The sequence below is a fragment of the Diplotaxodon limnothrissa genome, linkage group LG6 (genome assembly GCF_057381915.1).
Source record: "Diplotaxodon limnothrissa isolate DT_005_m linkage group LG6, D_limnothrissa_male_GT1.1, whole genome shotgun sequence".
NCBI classification, from domain to species: Eukaryota; Metazoa; Chordata; class Actinopteri; order Cichliformes; family Cichlidae; genus Diplotaxodon; species Diplotaxodon limnothrissa.
Window position 1 is genome coordinate 34,984,634 of NC_140601.1, and position 20,490 is coordinate 35,005,123.

General features: G+C 40.2%; 1 protein-coding gene across 1 annotated transcript; it reads right to left on the reverse strand.

Moving 5' to 3' along the window:
• Nucleotides 1-34: 34 nt before the first annotated feature.
• Nucleotides 35-1,324, reverse strand: lbx1b (ladybird homeobox 1b). The gene is made up of 2 exons (XM_085355126.1): nucleotides 997-1,324; nucleotides 35-522 (listed from the first exon to the last, which is right to left on the reverse strand). The coding sequence occupies exons 1-2, from the start codon at nucleotides 1,322-1,324 to the stop codon at nucleotides 35-37; spliced, it is 816 nt and encodes a 271-aa protein (XP_085211252.1).
• Between the last annotated feature and the right edge of the window lie 19,166 nt (nucleotides 1,325-20,490).

Below are 20,490 nucleotides of genomic sequence, written 5' to 3' on the forward strand. Positions count from 1 at the left end.
GTGTTTCTTGACCTTCAAGCTCCTGGATGCGCCATCAGTCATCCACATCAATCTCCACGTCCTCGTCCTCTGAGCACTCTTTACTAGTTGTGTGGTCTGAGAATGGAGACAGCGGCGACGTCCTCAGTTTCTGAGAGAGCTCGTGCTCCTGCTGGCCTCCCCGCGCGGGGGACTCGGCTCGCGGGTGGCCCAGCGTGCCATTGGCGCATTTCTCCAGGTCCGCCAGTTTGGCGAGCTTGTCCAGTGGAACCTGGCCGACGGCCTTGGCCGACTCCACGTCGGCCTTCATCTCCTCCAGATCCCGTTTTAGCTTGGCCCTCCGGTTCTGAAACCACGTGATCACCTGCGCGTTTGTCAGGCCCAGCTGCTGAGCGATCTGGTCCCGGTCGGCTGGGGACAGGTACTTTTGATACAGGAAGCGCTTTTCCAGTTCATAGATTTGGTGATTGGTGAAAGCCGTCCGAGACTTCCGACGCTTCTTCGGGGTGGTTCGCTGGCCGAACAGAGTCATCCCATCCCGGCCTGTGAGGGAGAGGAGAGGCTGAGTGAAAATCATTGATAGATACAGGTGCAGGGCGTTTTCTGCACTGCTGCAGTATGCGCGTAAAAGTACCCATAACGCAGACATAACAACGAAAATGATGCTGTCTTTGAAACAGAAATGCCTCTCAGTCCTTGTGGGAATAGGTAGACAGTTACAACAATATTACACAGACACCACTGGGAAATACTGAACATCAGACAATTGGTCTTCCTCTTTACACGAGGCCATAAAATTAAAGAAAGGGCTCTGGTGATAAGAGCGGCCCAGGAAAAAATAACGCACCTTTTTTAGATATATATGTGAAAAGGAAAATATGCGCACTTAAATTGGAAAAGAGTGTCTCGAGCAATTGAATAAACACGTTTGAGCGAATTTTTGTTGTTTAAAAATCTAGTTCCAGGCGTATTAGTCAAAACGTGTTTGTCGTGCTTTTTTTCATCTTGTAGATTTACCTTCGGCAGCCTGCAAAACGCTGACTTCCAGCCCCTTGAAAGTCTTGCTGGCCAGCTCCTCCAGCGCGCAGAGCGGGGAGGTTTGGGTGAGGAGTCCCCGGTTGGACAGAGGGATGCTGGAGGGACGATGTTTCTCAGAAGACGAAATTAGATGAGCTGTGCCGCAAATTGTATAACTTCGTTTCACAGATGGTTTGTTCAGGATGTCCTCAATGCTGAATGGGGTCAGCGGCTTGTTGGAGTTTGCAGGAGGCGGCAAGTGGTCCAGCGGACTTCGCCTCCTGTTTTCCACTGCATCACATTTGGCGACTTCTTTGGATGTCATCATTGGTTGTACGCAGAGTTTATAGGACTTGGTTGAAGTATTAAGCCGTTACAAACGAGCGAACGTATCGAGGGTAAAAAAGTCACATAACAGTTTGGAGGTAGAAAAAAAAAACAAAGATAAGGAGGGGAGATTGAGGGAAAGAAAATCTTATTCCAAAATGGGATGCGTTCAAAGTGTCGATCCTCGCGAGCAGCAAGTCCGCAGGAGTGAGATGCCTCCCTGAAAATGGCGAGGTCCAAAGAGTTGACGATTACTAACAAGTTATCATTGATTGGTGGGTAATCAATTATCTCCAGTGGCACTTTCGCCCTCTTCCCTTTCACTCTTTGACTATGTTGCAGTCCAGTGCAGGGCTTTTTGCAACTGGGGGTGTCCCATTAATTAGGACGCATGGCTGGAAGGAGGAGGAGCCGGGCGGAATTATAATGCTTTGTGCTCTTATCATCTTTGGTCTAATTTAGTCGTGTGGTGAGATACCAGAATAGGTATATGGGATAAATAAGGGGAAGCTCAGAGAGAGGGAGAGGAAGAAAAAGGAAGAAGGGTTGAGAGACATCAGAATCTTTAGCCAATTTTAACGCTTTAAAAGTTAAGTTCAGCAGCAGGTTTGTTTAAAGTATTTGGACTATTTGGATGGTTAAAAAACAACAAAAAAAACAAGTCGACTCAGTTACAGATTCCGCAGCTTTAGTCAGAAGAATACGTTCCTCCCAAAGCGTGGATGATCCTTTGTTTTGTAAAGGTAATGTAGAGCTGGGCTATATATCAGCTCTGATGATACCTCCTCTGGGGCGAGATAGAAGGAGCAGCATGCATCCCTCTCAGCAACGCCAAATCCGGGCCATAACTCAGGCGAAAAGGCTCCTTTTATATCTTCCGAGAAATATTTCATTTCCTCTCAAATCTCCTCGCATCCTCCAGGTTTGACAGATTGGGTTTATTTTGGCACTGGACACAGATCGACGGCAGGGTATTTTGCATAGTGCGGCAAAGTGTTTGTTTTAATTTAGAATTAAACTTCAGATTTTAAAGATGTGGTTTTAAAAGGTAAAAAAAATAGTTTTTTGTTTCACAATAGTCTGTTTAACTTCTCCTTTAGTCCTTTAAATGAACAAAGTTGAGTTAATTACAAATACATTGCGGATAGGGGAATTTTAAGTCTATTAGTTCTGTCGCTATTAATTGCGTATCATGTTTGTTATAATAAAGAGTATTTATTTACTTTAACAGCAAACGAAGATGCAGTAAATCAGTATCGTGGTGATTATAGATTTCGGTGATGGAAGTGCCTGTAAATTATGATCATATCTAGAATTATGACAGTCGTGGTGCAGAAAGAAAATTAGTACAAGATTGTTGTTTTTTATATTTGGATTTTTATTTTCAGCTGTTTTATTAAATTCTTAGGTGACTGTATTTTCAAAAATTACCTTATTTTTCTATTTAGGCAGCTTGTATTGCCAATAACGGTATATTCAGGTTATCATTTATATCATTTATATATGGCGGTGAAGACAAAAATGTAAACCACGATGAGCAGAAGGAAAAAGAAAAAGAAATTGGATGTGAAATATATTTTTTAAATGAGCCTGCTCCCTTCCTCATCTATTATATTTATATTAAAATAAAATATTTGTTCTTAACAAATTGTGCATTTAAGATTTATTAATTTTTTAAAGATTAAGAGATTAAAAAAACAAAACAAAAAACAATGTTAGTTTGCAAAAGACTTTCAATGATGTGACCAGTTTAACTTCACCAGATTGTAAAAAGAAAAAGAAAAGAAATAAAAATCAGGCAGACAGTTTATATTTGCTGCTGGTGGGGGGTAAGATCTAATTTCAGAGGTCACTGTTCTTTAGATCCTTGTTGAAATTTAAGGAGCTATTTTTGAACACATTTTCTTCCAGTTTCTTTTATTTAAACGTAAATATTATAGAGAGACCAATAGATAAAAAAAACAAACAATAAAACATTGGCAGCCTAAAAATAATATGTACATGAACTTAAATGCTTTTAAACCAGAGTTTGATTGATGTATGTAATATGAAGGGACATTAGCCATTGCTAACAAACAGACAATGTTGCAATAACCCAGCCAAAAAGAATTAACATTAGATAGTTTTATTATTACTAAAAATATGATTATATATATAATTAAGGAAAATATATAGTCACCTTATTTTTTCCACTTTACCTCACATGTGTGTCTTTCTATCCAGCTAAGCTGTGGTGGATCATGGTGTTGGTTCAGTGCTATGCCCTCCTGTTTATTAAAGACAGATATTTGCAGTGGTGTGTCATCATTGCAGTGTCTTGCTTGCCAAGGTCAATGACATGTCCTGCCTCTCGGCTCTCCTTTAGCCGGAGAACTTAATCTCTTAAGTTACTAGACTGTGCAGTGGACATTTCTTGGCAGTACAAACTGCATCAGTGACTGTCCTAAAAATTACTCTATCCACACTTTATGTTCTTATTAGCCAAAGCTTAATGTTGGCTTTATAATTTTGATTAGATTGGAATAAATGGTTATTGAATTTATATCTGTAATAAACACTGAAAACATTGGTTTACTGTAATCCAGCAGTATTAGTTTAATGCACTCTGAATATCTTCATCTACTGCTCCTTGACATGTATGAATGCATGAATACAATAGCTCTGTTACTTCCCAACCAGGTGTTGATTTAGGCCATCCACACTGCGGTCTGTTAGCTTAAAGTGCCACCCTGCAATATGTGTTAGTGACCTCATGCAGGAGGAGACACAGTGCTCACTGCAGGCTTAGGCTGCGATTAGACAGCTGCAGGGGAAACTGTCCACATTGTAGCCATTTTGTGAGACCCCAAAGACGAGTGTCATGTCTCCCTCGTCTCCCAAAGGCCTGCCAGTTATCTCACATGACACCAGATATAGATACATAGAGAGAGGGAGAGATAACCTGGCTCAAATGTGTCTCTCTGTTTAAAGCATGTACTGTATAAATCACACGTCATTACCAGAGGTCACTCGCTGAGGTACCCTATTGGATGGTTTCATCGCCAGGGCCAGTCTGGTTGGAGGAGAGTGGATTTATCTGGCAGCTGGATCTCTAGAGAGGCAGCCATATTTTATGTGACTAGAGATGTAATAACAGGCCTCTGACAAATCCCCAATGGCCCGGCTTTTCCTGCCTCACAGTGCAGTGCCAGTGCTGCTGGAACAGCAACAGTGGATCTTAAGCAGCACCATTATCACTATGATACTGCACCGTGTCACTCAGCAGACTGTTGAGTTTCACATGAATTCTATTTAAGGGTAAGGTCTCCCGAATCACCAGTGATATTTAGCTAATCTAGCGTTCAAGTGTCAAGATTTTCCGATATTTAACACATAAATCTATTGCAGTGTGCAAAATAAAAAACAGCAGCAACAAAAAAACAAACAATACAGTAGTGGCACATGGATGGGCAAAGTGCAACAAGACATACTTCAGAGTGTGATAATAACACATATTTTAAAAAAAAATCTGAATAAAAACTAAACGTACGAAGCAGTAAAAAGCCTGAATACTCAGCTAAGTGCACGTTTGGTGCGAAAAGCTCAGATGGCCTAATAACACCAGTTACAATGGATAACCTTAACAAATCAGATAAGAGTTTTATATGTTTGTGTAACATAAAATTCCAAAATTCATCATTATTGCTATCAGTGACATCTCTGAAGTAAACTTCTTATGTACAAAAACAAAGGGTCAGGTACTGTCATTGAAAAAATATGTTGTTGTTAAAAACTAAATAAATTTAAGCTTTGAGTACTACTTTGAGTTGGTTCACAATAATTTAAAATTGTGCATTCAAAATGTTAATTATGGAAATATTGTGTATGACATGTAAAACATAATTTTGTGATTAAAATTCGTTGGACATTAAAAGGGGCAAAATAATAAGTTTTTTCTGAAATATTTCATTTGCTATTTAATAATATTTTGTCCATAAATGCTAATGTGTCTGTCTAATAAATATGAAAAAATAAAAATGATTTATCTCTGGAAAGTAGAAAAAGTGCAAATTTCAGCAAATGCCCTCAAACTTATGCCAGTAATATAAAGTTACTTTTCTCTACTGGTCAATATTCCAATTTTTTTTTAAAAATGGGTCAACGGTCCCTTTAAAAATGATAGATTATCAACACACAACCTGCACAAATAAATAAAAAGGAACATAAAATGGGGACAGACACAACAGTCAATAAATTACAAGTCATGGCATTATCCCCGAGGCACGAAAAGAAAAAACAGGTGCACAGTCGCCCAAGAAATATAAGAAGCACAAAAGTTACCCCATGTGGGGTGCATAATGCTGAGTTATTTCCTTCTTCTCTTCTAGAAGAAACCTTCTTAGGGGTCTCTGGCTGTAGTAATACCGAATATTAGCTGGTGTCGGGTGTGCCAGGATTCTTTGTTTACTTACGATGACAATAACAACTGTACCTGGGGCCATAAGATCTGTTTATTGTGTCCTACCTGGTGGAACAGTTGCTCATCTCACACTGCTCTGCCAGCCAGTTACAGAATGGCTGCATGCTCCTGATCGTGCTGGTGTGGTTTGGGGCCTGTACACTTGTTGTTGGCGCAGCCTGAACATAAGCATTTCCTCATTTACAGAAGGCACAATCTGAAACTGCACATATGCGACCATCAGAAACCGTCCATGCCATGCCAGTTTTGACCATTAAACCTCACTGAAAACATGTCTCACCTCATTTTTATTCTTCCTTTCACAATCTGTTCCTTTTTATTTCAAGACAGCTAGTTTTATACTTTTACAGCAAACGCTTTCACACGCTTATTTCCCTTTGCTCCCAGATTCTCGGGCGGCTGATGAATCCCTCCGCTCCACTATGGATGCCATAGACCGGCAGCAGATAGTGCTTCATTTGAATGTTCCTTCTTTCTCATCTACACTTCACCATAAAACACAGTAAGCAGTGATGCTGAAGGATTGTGTTATTTGGAATGGGCAGGGTGGAAAAGATTATTCAAAGCCTTTGGTAATAAAAACTGCCAGAGGAGAACTGGGGAGAATTATGACAACAATCCTGTAGTTTTTGTTTGTGGAGGCTGTTTTTTTCCCTTTTTATACTTATTTGATGCAAAGACTTGCAAAGGAGGATAAAGAGACCTTGAGGTGGAAAACAACCGAAAATCCAATTTGTCACATACACAAGTGTAAATACCAGCTGCATTTCTGTTGATTACTCATATATAACATTGTAAATCAAACTGGATTTTTATGACTTGTTACTTACTGTTTGTTGCTGGCTGCAATCACCTGCTTCACATTTTCTAACCTGTGATCCTTCATCATCAGTGTTATCTGATCACCTCAAGCTTTAACCATTGACGAGAGGTTTATAAATGATGCATAAACACCGGAGCTTATATAATGCAAACACGTATTTATAATATGAGAAGATCACAGGGCTACTCTCATTACATAAAGTGGGTTTGTGTTGTGTTAATTCAATGCCCGCAGGGGCTTTTTCAAGATGGCCGCACGAGACCAAATGCTGACAGGTCAGCTGTTCTTTCCGAGAGGAGGAATGTCTTTCGTTCTCCTCCTCATTCCCTATTCCTCTTTCACTCCATCCATTGTCAATTATTTTCTTCACTTTTCTCTTCTCTTTCACCGTTCTCTCTGTGAAGTCTCCCTCTCAACACACACATACATATACACACAAACACTGTCTTTGAGTGATGGCCTCTGTCTTTCAATTAGCCTGCAATGGCCCTCTTACAAGGCTGGCGTCTGGCGATTTAGGCCTGCAGCAGATGCTGCTGTGGATTGGCCGTTCATCTGCAGCCTGCAGACTGTATTGAATAGTCATTAGGGTGGAGCTGACTATTCATGACAGAAGAAGTGGCTTTGTGTGGGAGGGAATGCTGCTACATAAGGTTATCTTTATTCTCTTGTTCTCTGTGGAGTTTTTACCGTGTTTAAAAAAAGGGGGGCTACTGATTAGCAGGATTAACAGATAATGAGCAAGTGACTCAGTCTGACACTTATCTCTAGTGTGGTTTCTTTTTTTGCGGCTTGTTATATAACTCTGTTCAGAAGAAAAATCAGCAAAAGAAAGGAAAAGAAGAAAAACAGCCACACATAACCCCCTGTTGGGTAGTAGAGCCACGAGCCAGTCTGTTGGATTTGTGCATGATTTGTCGACTCTCAGTGGGTCTGTTCATGAAGCACCTGGCAACCCTGCACAGAGGAATATGGTGGCTGCCATGACCATACACCAACACACACACAACCATATGCCCCCTTTGTCATTCCAATGAGCTCGGACAACATTCACTTTCGCCTCCTTTCAGCTAACACTATCAATACAAACCCCATGTGGAGGGGCCCAGGTCAAGAGGGAGTCTCACTACAAAGTGGCTGCTGACACACACAGAGGCACAAGCAGACACACACACCCGTGCACACACATGCATGTAAACATACACACACCCTGGTGCCTCCCTCTGCTCCTCCTCCCTCTCTTCTCCTGAACCCCCGTAGGCTGCACTGAGGAAATGTGAATTAGCTTCATCAATGCAGAGGTTAACATTGCGCAAAGATGATGTTGACCTCTTGTTGTATTCTTGGTGATGTCTTTCTTAGGGCCAAATGCTTATGAATAAAAATGGCGAGGGGAGAGGTTGCCAAAGGGATTTGTCTGATTAATGCCAAAGGAGAACCCCTCAGGGAAAGCCTGGTTAAGCCCAACACCACTGAATCCCCCCCTGCAGTATTATCAATCATAGAGTGGCTCACACGGCGCTGTTATTGTTTTTGCCATAATTGTGTCAGAACAGCTTTCATTTGTCTCTAATGAAAAGTGCCTGCATTTGTCATGCTAATGTGGTGACAGCAGAAATATTACGCGTAGCAACCTATAGCACTTTGCCAAACATGTACATTAAAATGTGAAACATATGTGTTGCCAGGTTGTGCATGTGCGGTAGAACAATTTAACGTAATTTAAATGTATAATTACAAAGTGCCAATTTACCCAAATAATAATAATTAAAAAAAATCTTCCCACTGATAGTTAATGGTTTCTAGGTGTCAGTAAGACGAACAATAAATCTGTCAGTTTCAGGAAGTGCTTCTTTGGTTGAGTTCCAGTAAAAATTCTTTTGAATATCCAGAAAAATTAGTCAACTGTTTTTACTGGAAATTTAAAAAATATAATTCTGAATAATTCTCGCACCACTTTCCTTTTAAATTTAAGAGAATTTTCTCACATATATAGCGAAACTTGGACATGTGAAACAACTTTTATGGCACAATTTCCTACTACTACTAATAATAAATGATTAATCATTAAAGGTTAAAAGTGTATACGTTTCTTAGTATGTATGACAGCTTTATTAAATAATTGCTATGACAGATCCCTCAGAATCAGCACTAATTATATGACCTATTTAAAAAGGCTTTGATGGGCTCTTTTATAATGCGTTATCAGAATCAGAATCAGAATCAGAATACTTTATTGATCCCTGGGGGAAATTATTTTAATGGTAATAACCATCAGTAAGAACATAAACAACAGAAAATCTGAGGCAGCAAAGGTGAGGTAGGTTCTCAACCTTTAACCCCAATATAATTGAAAAACAAGTCTGCATTTGTAGGCTACACAATTGAAAATGGTTTGTTTTAATGTAACACACACAACAATAACAACAAAAATATCAAGTTCAAGGCCAAGAGCTTGTTTCATCACCAGAAATCTCTTTTTGTGTCTTTCTGTGCATGTGATTGCACGTGCAGGTGCTCGTCTTCATCTCCAAGTCTTTTTGTGTGCAAACAAATTAAAGACTGCACACTCCCACGCAGACTCACACATTATATGCTCCACAGGGCCTAGGCTTGTGTTTATGACTTTATTAAAAGCGTCTTGTTTCATATCATGCTCTCCCAGCAAAGAACCATATACCCAATATATCACACTGTTATTGTAGGTAATTAAGTCCAAAACTTGGTGTTATACGGCGCCTGTTGTGCATAAGCAAAATTGACCATTTTAATTGCGAAGGAAATATTTGCTTGCATTTTATCTAGCGTGAATGATAGTATTACTCTTCCTAATACTGAAAGAGGGGGGGGGGGGCCCAAAGAAGATAGTACAGGCATTTATTATACTAACAGTCCCCTTTTAAAAAATGAATGGTAATGAGACACAACAGCTATTTACTTTGCTTTAATGCTGTGGCAAGTAACAAGCGCGACCCCCCTCTTTCCTTGCAAATGCCCCTGCTACTGCCCAGAGCTTTTTTAAATCCTTGGACTTGTTACACTGCAAAATACAATATTGCATTAAAAATTTAAGCGATAGAAGTTGAACCCTAATCCACCTTGTGCTGATTATCCTGCCAATCAACACAGGACGCATCAGTGGATTTGGGATCTGCTGTTGCTGCCTATCGGGCTCCTTTAATAATTTTTCATCCAAATGGAGGGAAAATACCACAACATGCTCAACTATCTATCATCACTTTTAATCTAATGCTCATTCTCTGCCTCTGTTTTTGTGTCTTCGCTCTCATCTCAGTATTGTTCACAGCGAGCCCAATAACCTGCGTCTCTTTCTCCCGAACAGATGAGTATAGCCCGAAGGAGTAGGACTGCCATTCATCCAAATCTGTGCCTGTTCCTGCCGTTTAAACCCGAGCAGGCTCAACTAATGCCCCTGCCTCACATCTCCGCCACGCTGCTGCTTTATAGGCTTTGTTTGAAGCAGCTCCTTTATTTCCTCCTCTATCCATCTTCTTCATATTTTCACCTCATAATTCTCTCCCCCATCTCTCCTCACCTTGATCTCTTTGCTCCTGTCCTCTCACCATCTACTTCTACTTCCCTTTCTCTTGTGTTTTCATTTACCTCTTTTACCTTTCACATTCCTCCTTAGCAATTGCTTTCTCCATAGTTTTTTTTCTCCTCCTGTAAAAAAAAAAAAGCGGCGGTGGTGGGAACAGGGTGGGGGCTTAGATGAGAAGTCGGTGGCGTTGAGCCGAGGAGGACACACTCCACTTAGATAAATATCCCCATCGCTCTGAGCAGAGCCAGGGAGATTTATTCATCCGCCGAGCTGGCAGAAAATTGACTTGTTTCATGGGGGCAGGCTAGTGACGCATCGCCATGAGAGGCAAAGAGACAGGATGGAGGGAGGGGAAGGAGAGATGAAGAATGATAAAGAGACGAGGCACATGGAGAGGGAGAGAAAGAAAGGAGGGAAAGAAAAGAGGGGTAAAAGGGGAGAAAGACGAAAGCGATTTAGGGAGATGGGAGGGAGAAAAGGCGATAAAGAGAGATGAGAGAGAGCGATGTCCCTCCCCTTGTACCAAAGGATAAAGCCAGTGGGGTGGTGAAACAGTGATGAGGGAATGGTACAGCTGACATTTATATAAGAGGATATTGATGAAGCAGAGACAATAGCAGACTCAATTCACTCCTCCTCTTCCTCTTTTGCCTCCTTTATCTTGTTTACTACTTTTCACTCTTCCTCTGCTTGTCTTTTCTCCTCTGTCTCCTTCAGCTCTCTCTCTGACAAAGTGCTGTTATTGGGCACTACATCCTCATTGAGGAAGAAGGGCCACAACCTTGGGTGACTTAAGACTACAGCCACCAATGAATCACACTGATAATCTCTTATTTTCTGCCTCCCACCTCCACATACAAACTGCAGCCAGCATGCTGCAGAAAAACTACAGTGATCCTGTGCTTCATATCGTGTCCATGCTAACACAGCAAATAGAGAGGAGACGAATGCTGCCTCCCCTTGGCTTTTCTGAGGAGGTGTAGGGAATGGAGGTGTGTGTGTGTGTGTGTGTGCAGGGTGGGGGTGTATTTGTATGTGCTTACTTTGTATGTGTGTTTGTGTGTGTCTGTAAGTGCGTATGTGTTCTGGGAGTGATGGGGCGTGGAGGATTTCTGCTTGTATCAGCACCTGGGCTGCACTGAGAGAGAGGTATACAGGGGAGAAAGATGGGGGAACTGGGAGTCTGAGCGTGTGAGTGTGTATGTGTGTATGGGAAAGAGAGAGGTGGGGGTAGCTAACAGGGAGTGGAGCAGAGTATAATTTAGTCGCACCGAAGCTCAAGGCTCATGTCAACCTTGGATAGGGACCCAGGATGATAATTTGAATTGGGAATTAAGTCACCAATCAATGGTTATACTTATGCTGAATCAGTGGTTTATTAAGAGGAGAGAACTCAATCATCTGATTGTGTGTGTGAGTGTGTGTGTGCATGTGTGCAGGTACATCTACATTCGAGAATTAGCACACTCCATTTCTGTGTGATGTTTTGTGCAAGTGGATGTAGATTGTTTGCTGGTATTTGACATGTATTTACTCACATGTGGTCCTCAAACTAGACAGCCGTATATGGTTTTCTTTGCTTAAAAGACGTTTTGTGATCACAGGTAAACAAGAAATGGTTATATTAGCTTAGTGATAGAGTGCATCCTATAGACAGAAGGGCATAACCACCGTGACTTCATTGTTTGACTTAGGACTTCAGTGTTAGTATTTTTCCTATGCCCATGTTGATTTTTTTGGAGCTAGACATGGACATATTTGGATGAAAGGGTGAAGTGCTAAGTTAGCAAGCCATCTAGCTTGTTAGCAAGCTCCATTCATAAACTGTAGGAGTGCAAATACACAAATCTGCTCATTAGTGCCAGTAACAGTGTATTAAAACATTGAATTTTACTCAACAAAACTTCAGAACAAAGTACTAGATGGTACCACACATATCTCTGCAACAAAACAAGCAATGACAGTAATCAGATAATCCATTAAAAATGCTCCAAAAGGCACCAGCAGCACAAACACAGTGAAGAGGTCCAATTTAATAACAATTTAATAACTTGAGGTGGTACATGAGACCTGGCAGTCTCCAATTGGCTCAACCTGCTTCTGTTGAGACACTTAACCAAAATAGTCACATCCCTAACTCCAGTATCCAAGTGGATGAGTTAAAAAATTCAGTCAAATGAAACGGTCCATAGAGACCAAAAGCATTCATTGTACCAGGCTGTAAATGCTTTCTCATACTATAAAGTTGGGCATTTTCACACTGGAGTCTATGGGGATTGAGCACCTTTTGGAACCAGTCTCAAGTGGCACCAAGAGGAACTGCTGCATTTGTTTTTTCCATGTTAGATCATTTTTCAGCTCTAGAGTCTGCCCTTTGGTGTATCCGCCTCATTTGTGGAAAAAAGTTAAATACATTTATTTTGGCTTTTTTTCCTGACACAAAACATGTCACTAGTGGATGTCTCAGGCGCTGGTTCATCAGGGAACCCACATGTATAGTAGATATGTTAGTCAAGAGTATCTTTGATTCCCCCTCATACTTCAATAATGTTGCTTCAAAGTTGAGATTGACACTGGTACACTCTAGTTGAGAGCTGCTGAATTTATATTTTATGGTAATATATATATATATATATATATATATATATATATATATATATATATATATATATATATATATTCTAAAATGTACATGCTTTTAGGACTATGACAGTCTTGACTTTATTGACTTTCTTTCATGGTAAGAAGGATAATCAACAAATGTCAAAACCATTGCTACAGCATTAACTGCATATTCTCAGTTTCTATGCTTACTTTATCTAAGTGGTTACATAAACCCTGTGTTAACTTTTATAACTGCACACAAGGAACATTAGTAAAGGCCAAAAGCTTTACCTACTATAAACTGAAGTTTCACATTTTAGTATAGTTGCAGTGTTGGCAAAATGGGAAACCTCCCACTGGGAGCGTTCACATCTTACTTTAAATGTGAAGCCATAAATACTCTAAATCACATGAGTACAGTGGGTATCTGGTAGAAATCAAACTAGAATAATACAAGCTAATAACATTTTAATTGATTTTACTCAGCTGTAACTGAAATTTTGCCAAGAGTTTGCTGACACGTTCAAAACCTTTTTGCCAAAAGGGAGAAATCAAAGACTCATCCAAGACTTGAAACCGGCATGAATGGTTTTTCCCACTCCGCTGCTTGTTATTAGTTTGCCATGATGTGAACATAACATTAGAGATAATTCTAAGAATGAGAATTGAGCACACTGTTTGTGAGGAGAAACACAGTTCAAGGAGGTTCTGTGTTAAATCAGTTTATTTTTCCACTTTGTTTGCAATCATGAATTTTGTGAATCCAGGCTCACTGCAGCTACTGTTCATCAAGTAGAACCAAACTTATTAGAGCTATCCTTCATGTCCGCAGATTTAAGCGTTTCATCATCCAAACATAGGTTTGACAGACTTTGCGTCAGATGCATTAAAAGTCATTGAGGGTTGATACCTAGCTGTACTAAACTCCAATCTTAATAAAACATGGCACAATTGGAAAACACCCTGGAACAAACAACTTGTGCACTCGCTAGTTTCAAATGACCCGAGGTTTTCTTCAGGGACTGTAACTTGTGTGTAATTTCGTCATGTGAGGGTTTTCATACCTCTAGAGTCTGAGTAAAATGTGAGTGGCAGACGTGTTGGAGGGGTACCGTGACCTTCTCTCTCTGGACTGTAACTCAATCAGAGCTCAAGGCGTGACACCGTAACCCCGTGTGGCAGGAAACGGCCTGGCCGCACCACTCTGCTAATGCCTTCACTAATGGGCGTGACCGCACCGTGCTCATATCCCTCCGGAAAACAAAGCCCTCCACTGCCAGTTCCTTACGAATGAGAGATAAGCCTGTTTTTTGTGATTCGCTCCAAAATGTGTGTCCAGGATGACAAGTTCACAGGTTACCAGCTCTCAGGTTACAGATTCATTAAGGGAATTAATGATGCTTCAGTGGCAGTTGGATTAAGGGAGTATCTGCTTTCCTTCTAGGCATGCTCTCGAAAAAGCCCTTTGGAAACAATGTGTATTAACCACGATTATTTTAAATGGCCTGTAAACTGACAATGGCCACTTTAAAGAACATGAAACTGGGTGCTGATTTTTTCTCAGGCTATAAGGTGGCATTAGGTTAGGTTAGTAACACTTGTAGATGTTTAGATAAGGGAAACTAACTAATCTGATTATGTGGAGTTCATTGCTGACTAAATGGTGGAGGCTGGCTGTGTTTCATCAGCTGCTGCGAGGAACCGCACAGCTTGTGTTGCTGTGCTTACAAACACCTGCATACCCACTGGTGTGGCCATTTGGGAGTATGAGTGTGTGTTGCAGTAGTTATTGCAAGAGTATCTCGTACCTCTTTCTGCTCTCCGTCTGCTGCTGTTGGGTTGGGACTGTTTTATATTTTCAACTTTAAATGAACGTCCGTTGTTATGGAACTTTTGAACTGCCCGGTTGTGAAAACATCCTTCACCCGTGAACAGTGAATTTTCACATTAAAAAAAAAAACTTTTTATTTGGTCTTTAAATTAATCAGCAAAGACCACAAGAAGAAGTGACCACTTTTGTGCTTCAATAATTTCCATCATTTTTCACAGCTCCAAGTATATTACCTATAGCAATAACTAAGTATTTGAAAAAACACTACATTATTTAATAAAACAGGTGGGTACTGGATTTCTTTTTATTAATTTTCAAAACACAGCAAATTGAATGTTACTTTACACAAAACGGCAGATTCATGAAACAGTCCTAACACCTAACAGGTGACGTTAAATCGTTTCAGACAGCAATTTGTTGCATTATCTTTAACCACTGTATGTGTGTTGATCAACCTCCAAAGCTAAAGATACACATTTGTTATTTTAAGCTTAGTTTTTTTTTTTTTTTTTAAAAAGATCTTTTGAATAATCTGAATCAGCTCAAAAATGTCTGACAGCATTTTAAAGTTTGAACTCTGATACAATAATAAATTAGGGCATTGCCAGTAAGAGCTTGCAGCCAATCTGCATGTGTCACATGTTGGATCTGTGACTTTAGACATTATAGAAAGTTTAACTATGGAAAAATGAACATGATACAACAGCTACACGTGGCCTTACACTAAATAAGGCCATGTGTAGCACAAACTGAGGCATCAAGTACCTCTTTCAGTGCTTCCATCCAGTGCTCTGCATTTCCAAATCTCCTTCCAGTGCATATTTCAGAGACTCTGTTGCTCGATATTGGGATATCTTTTATCTTTTAACACATTACTTGCTCCAAAATATAAAGTGCATTTGTTCAGGAACTATTCACAGCTGCAGATTAATATGCATCTTCAGCTTTACAGTAAATTCATGGCAGCAGAACTGTTGGGCTGACTCAAACTACAGTGTGGCTGTTTATTGGATTGTTAATTTATGGGAGCATGTTGCCATGCTCACGTAGCTATTTTCTTTAGCAAAAGTATAGTTCTATGGTATGTTATGACAAATAAGATATAAGATCAGGTTTTAGTAACATGCTTTAGATTAAACATATTATTAGGATTACGTTGATGTTATTCTTTGGCATTTGTTAACAATTAGAAAAAAGCTAAATATCACAATTTTGAAGATTAATAGCTTACTAAAGTCAAACCCAAAGTTATTTTTGGTAAAAGCTTCTCCAAAAACCAGCAGTTTGTGGAGATATATTTGGATATTTCTGGAACGTATCCAGAAAAAAAATCTTTGTAATAAATTTGTTAACTATTAATAAAGCAGGGAGAAACAGCCATAACCATGAAGCTGGTTCTATGAAACCACTTACACTACATAAGGATTTTAGTTCACTAAATGATGAGTGAATAAATGACAAAAACAGAGTGATCAAAGAGGTTATTATCAACAAGCAGTTACCAGCCAATCAACAGAATCTCCAATTGCATTTTTTACAACAGCACCTCTATTCTACTAATGTGGGAGTTGCATGTAAAAATAGATAACCAGGCCTTTATGTTCATCCATGTGGTGGAACAGGTGCAGCTTTTCAAATGAGTGCAGCATGTTATAAGTGCTTCTCCTTCTGACTCCGAAATTGTGAGAGGGGACCAGGTTGTTCCTGTGAGATCAACAGTCTTGACCCAGCTCATAAACTCTAAAGTGCTGTGGATTAAAAAAAATGGCAGACATCCACGTTTGGAAGTGATGGAGAAGTCTGGCGTGCTATGTGCCGCTATGTGCGATTGGCCTACGTGTGCTATTTCAGTCTGTTGTCAGTTTTTGGTGCATGCACATGCAAAGTTTTGACTCAGATTACATGCAGCAGAACAGAGAAAATCCACACAAAGAAATACGAAGTTGTGCAGGCATGCACACATATCAGCACACGTGAACTCCACAGTGATTTGCTCCCTGATACTCATGTTTATTATCAGGGCTGGTGTTGGAGAAAGGGTTTAGTTGTAGGGCAGAGGTCGCGGCAGTGGGATTTGATGGCTAAGGCAGAGATCGGGTCGCTTGTGAGAGAGCACGGCCTCGCAGAGGTGCAAAAACAAAGAGAATCCCAAATCGAAACCCTGGACAAACACAGAGGAATAACCAGGAACGACATCACAGAGAAATGACAAAGTGTATGTTCCGTCTGTCCGTAAAGAAAAATCCTGAAATACAACAAACTAAGAACTAAGACAAAACAGAAAAGAACTGCATCTAGCATGAGGAAAAAAAAGTAAAAATATTAACATTATTTACTGCCCTTATTTTCATATCCGGGCTCCCTCCCGGATTTGCATGTGTTTGAGTTCTCCATTTGTCTTTGCTCGCAAACACAATTTAATATTAGAATAAATTACAAATGGAAGACTGATGCCTGGCTTAGATTTTTCTTGCGGGAAGTTCAGACTCCACCAACATTAATGTCCCTTGCCACCGTTGGAGGCATAAATCTCTTTTTCCCTCTTTTTGCCTTGAATCATATAGGGATATTGAATTACTCCCCTGCTCCGCACACATAGAGGCATTGTGCATTACATTGACTGATAAGCTGTCACCAGCAGTTTAACTTAGAGACATTCAAAGAGTAATACACCAGTTGAGGATAAACTAACCCCAGTCCCCTTAGAGTAAGCTATGGTGCTGTCACTGTGAAAAATACGACGGGGGCATTTCATATAACATGCAGCATCTGGCATCTGAAAATAGAAGAAAATACCTCTGAACAATGCTTGGTTTATGGCTGTTTTCATACTGGGAGACAGTTTTACCCTTGAACATAAGAGAAAGCTTGGAGAACCACAGTGCTATAACACGCTGATATATAAGCTTTACTGATTCTTGAGGTTATATCGAATCAAAAATCTTAACAATATAAAACAGTGGCTCTGCTATGCACTGTGATTACTGTGTTCTTTCGAACATCATCACAACTGGTTGTATTCTGAGCTTTTTTGTGCAAGTGTCTTTCTCGCTTGTTCATTCTTTTTTTTTTTTTTACCTCTTTACCATATTTATGAGAGCAGCTAAAGGGCCTTTTCTTGCTACAATCTGGGAACAACCATTAACGCTTGGAGTTGGACCAATGAGAGTGAACCATCTCGTAGCAAGTCGTAGTTGGCATTAGAGTGGGCCGATCCATCACGACAGGTTTGGCGGCAGTGAAGCTCACTGTATGCCCCGACGCTTCAGGGTGGTCTGTCCAATTCAACATCTGCATGAGACACTCCGGCAGAGCAGCTGTGTAGGGGGGGCGCGGAGGGGGCTGCTCCTGTGTCTGTGTTTGTGTGTCATGCTTGTATTGGTGGCCTGTAAATGGATACAAACTAAAGACAATATTACAACATTAATAAAGCATTGCTTGTATTACGACAGGAGGAAGGGAGGTGCGCTTAGTGTAGAGGAACACAGTGTTGTGTTTTTCTCTAATATGTTGCGATTTATGATATTGGAAATCAATAACTACATATGAGCAAAGGCTGACTGACTGTAAGGGCCGTTTGATGATATTTCATGGTTTCTGGACAGACATGGCTATGAATACAGAGATCGCCTCAGAGAGGTGTCTCATTTTGTACGACTGAGAGGAAAAATGAAAACATGTTTCAAGACATGCAATTAAGTCAGCTGGAGATCCCTGATTTTTTTTTTCTTTTTTGCCTTTGTATGTGATTTGCACAGGCATGTGACTCTTTCAAAGCACAAAACAAAAGTGAAACAGAGTCACCAGCAGTGATATGTAATGTGCACAGAAAGCTTACCTTTGAATCATTGCTCCGAAAGATTAATTCATTGTCTTTAAACCCAAGACTCAGCGTGACAAAGAAACGTTTAAAGGTATGGCCGTAAAAATGTGATATGGCAAAGCACTGCCACTGACTGAGAGGCTGAAGGAGGACATAAACAAGACGGATGCCCGTCCCTTTTAATATAACATAAAGACTGAGCTGGAGAAAATAAAACACCTCATTGTAATGAAATGCATTTACTGCAGCACAGGCTTGAAATCAGGCAGAAGTGAGCACAAATGTCAAAAGAGCTCTCCTGTTGAGCAGAGCGGCAGAATTAAGAGGCCTGATATCTAATCCATTTCTTGTGAAACCGGCGGTGTAGGGGACATCAAAGAGAGTTAAAGGGGATTCAGTGAGAGCAGTTGGAGTGGCAAGACGGTGAAATATGGCACATTTGGTTTCTTCTATCCCCCGGCACTGGGCCTTTAGAATAATTAGAGCCTAATTCTGTCTAATTAACGGACTCAATTACTCCTGAAGAAAGCTCATCAAAAAGATGGCGGGAAAGCAGAGAAGAAAATGGCAGCGTTTTTTCTTTAATTAATGAACTGAGTTGAATAACGGCCATGGAATTAAACATTTCCCCCAATGTGTATGAATTGCAAATTGGAGCATAGTTTCTTTTCCTTTTTTTTTCAAGACTGGAGCCCAGGGGCTAACGCTGCTGTCAAGTAGCTCTCTAAAAAGTCAAAGCGCCGATGCAGCACTAACAAATTACTTAAGATTACCATCTTTAGCACATGCGGCGGTCCTAACGAATAGCGATGAATTAATATGCCGTCTGTGTTCCAGCTCTCCCATTGGCTATGAGTTTCACTGATCCTAAAAGAGCCAATAAACCAGGCACCAGCGTGAACTTTATGGAACACTTTTCTTCCTGTACAATTGGTTGTCTGTCGATTGCATATTTCACATCTTTGAGACGTTGATATAAGTCTTGTTAAATTACTCAGCTGAGATGGAGCGGTGCATACACGAGTGTTTTCAGGGGTTGAAAACTTTTTATGTGCTATCAGGGCTGAGAATGTGTGTGTGTGTGTGCATGCATGTGTGCACAAAGTGCTGTGCTGTGCTCAGCAGCTTTAAAGGCCCAAGGGTCGGCTAAGCTAACTCACTGCCTCAGCACTCTTTAGCTCAGTTCTTCAACACATTCGCTGAGGCACTTGGAAACAAACTTAAAGGCCCAATATTATCACCCATATGTAGACAAGGAGTGCAACACAACAGCATAGGAGACATTTGTTGGTATCCTCAGTGTAACTGGTGTTTTTTGCAGACAGATCTTTTCCTGTACCATTATTAGGTAATAATTTTACCTAATGTAGTACTTCAGCCAGGGATTTTTCTTTGGTCTTTTTTCCATTTCAAGTTTATCTATATTAAAGGTTCAAGCCTGTTGTAAGTTATTTATCCAGTCACACTGGCTCACCTGTAATGCCTCCTATTTCAAGCTTCAAAATGAAAAGTAAAGCTGTATGATCGCACCGATTTCAAATCTGACCTCTGAATTTCGCAAAGATACAGCACTGCATTTACATCCTTGAACAACAATTAGATTCTTAGCTGTTGTTCCAAGTTCATAATCTGCATGGGAAGAAATTGAACTCCTCAAAATGCGCATTAGTCTTGCGTGTAGTCTTGGCCATAAAACGGTCCCAAAGCACAAACGTTTTTCTCTTTCGTGCTTGAGATATATTTCTGTGTAATTTGCTTTTAAATTGGAGAAGCGTTTATGGAAGGAAAAAGCTTGAAACTTGAGTTAATAAATATAAGATGTTGTCAGTAAATTTAGACTCCTTGTAGAACACAGATGAAAATCATCAAGTGATTGTAGCCTTACAATTTCACATGCATTTTATTTAGCTACTTTATGTCTATTTTATCTTTGGATGAAGACCACAGAGTAAAAGATCGTGACATCCATTGCTGATATCACATATTAACTACATATATGTATAGCGAGAGAGAATTACAGATAATAACAATAAATGTCCTGATAACCATGGATGGATGTCATGAT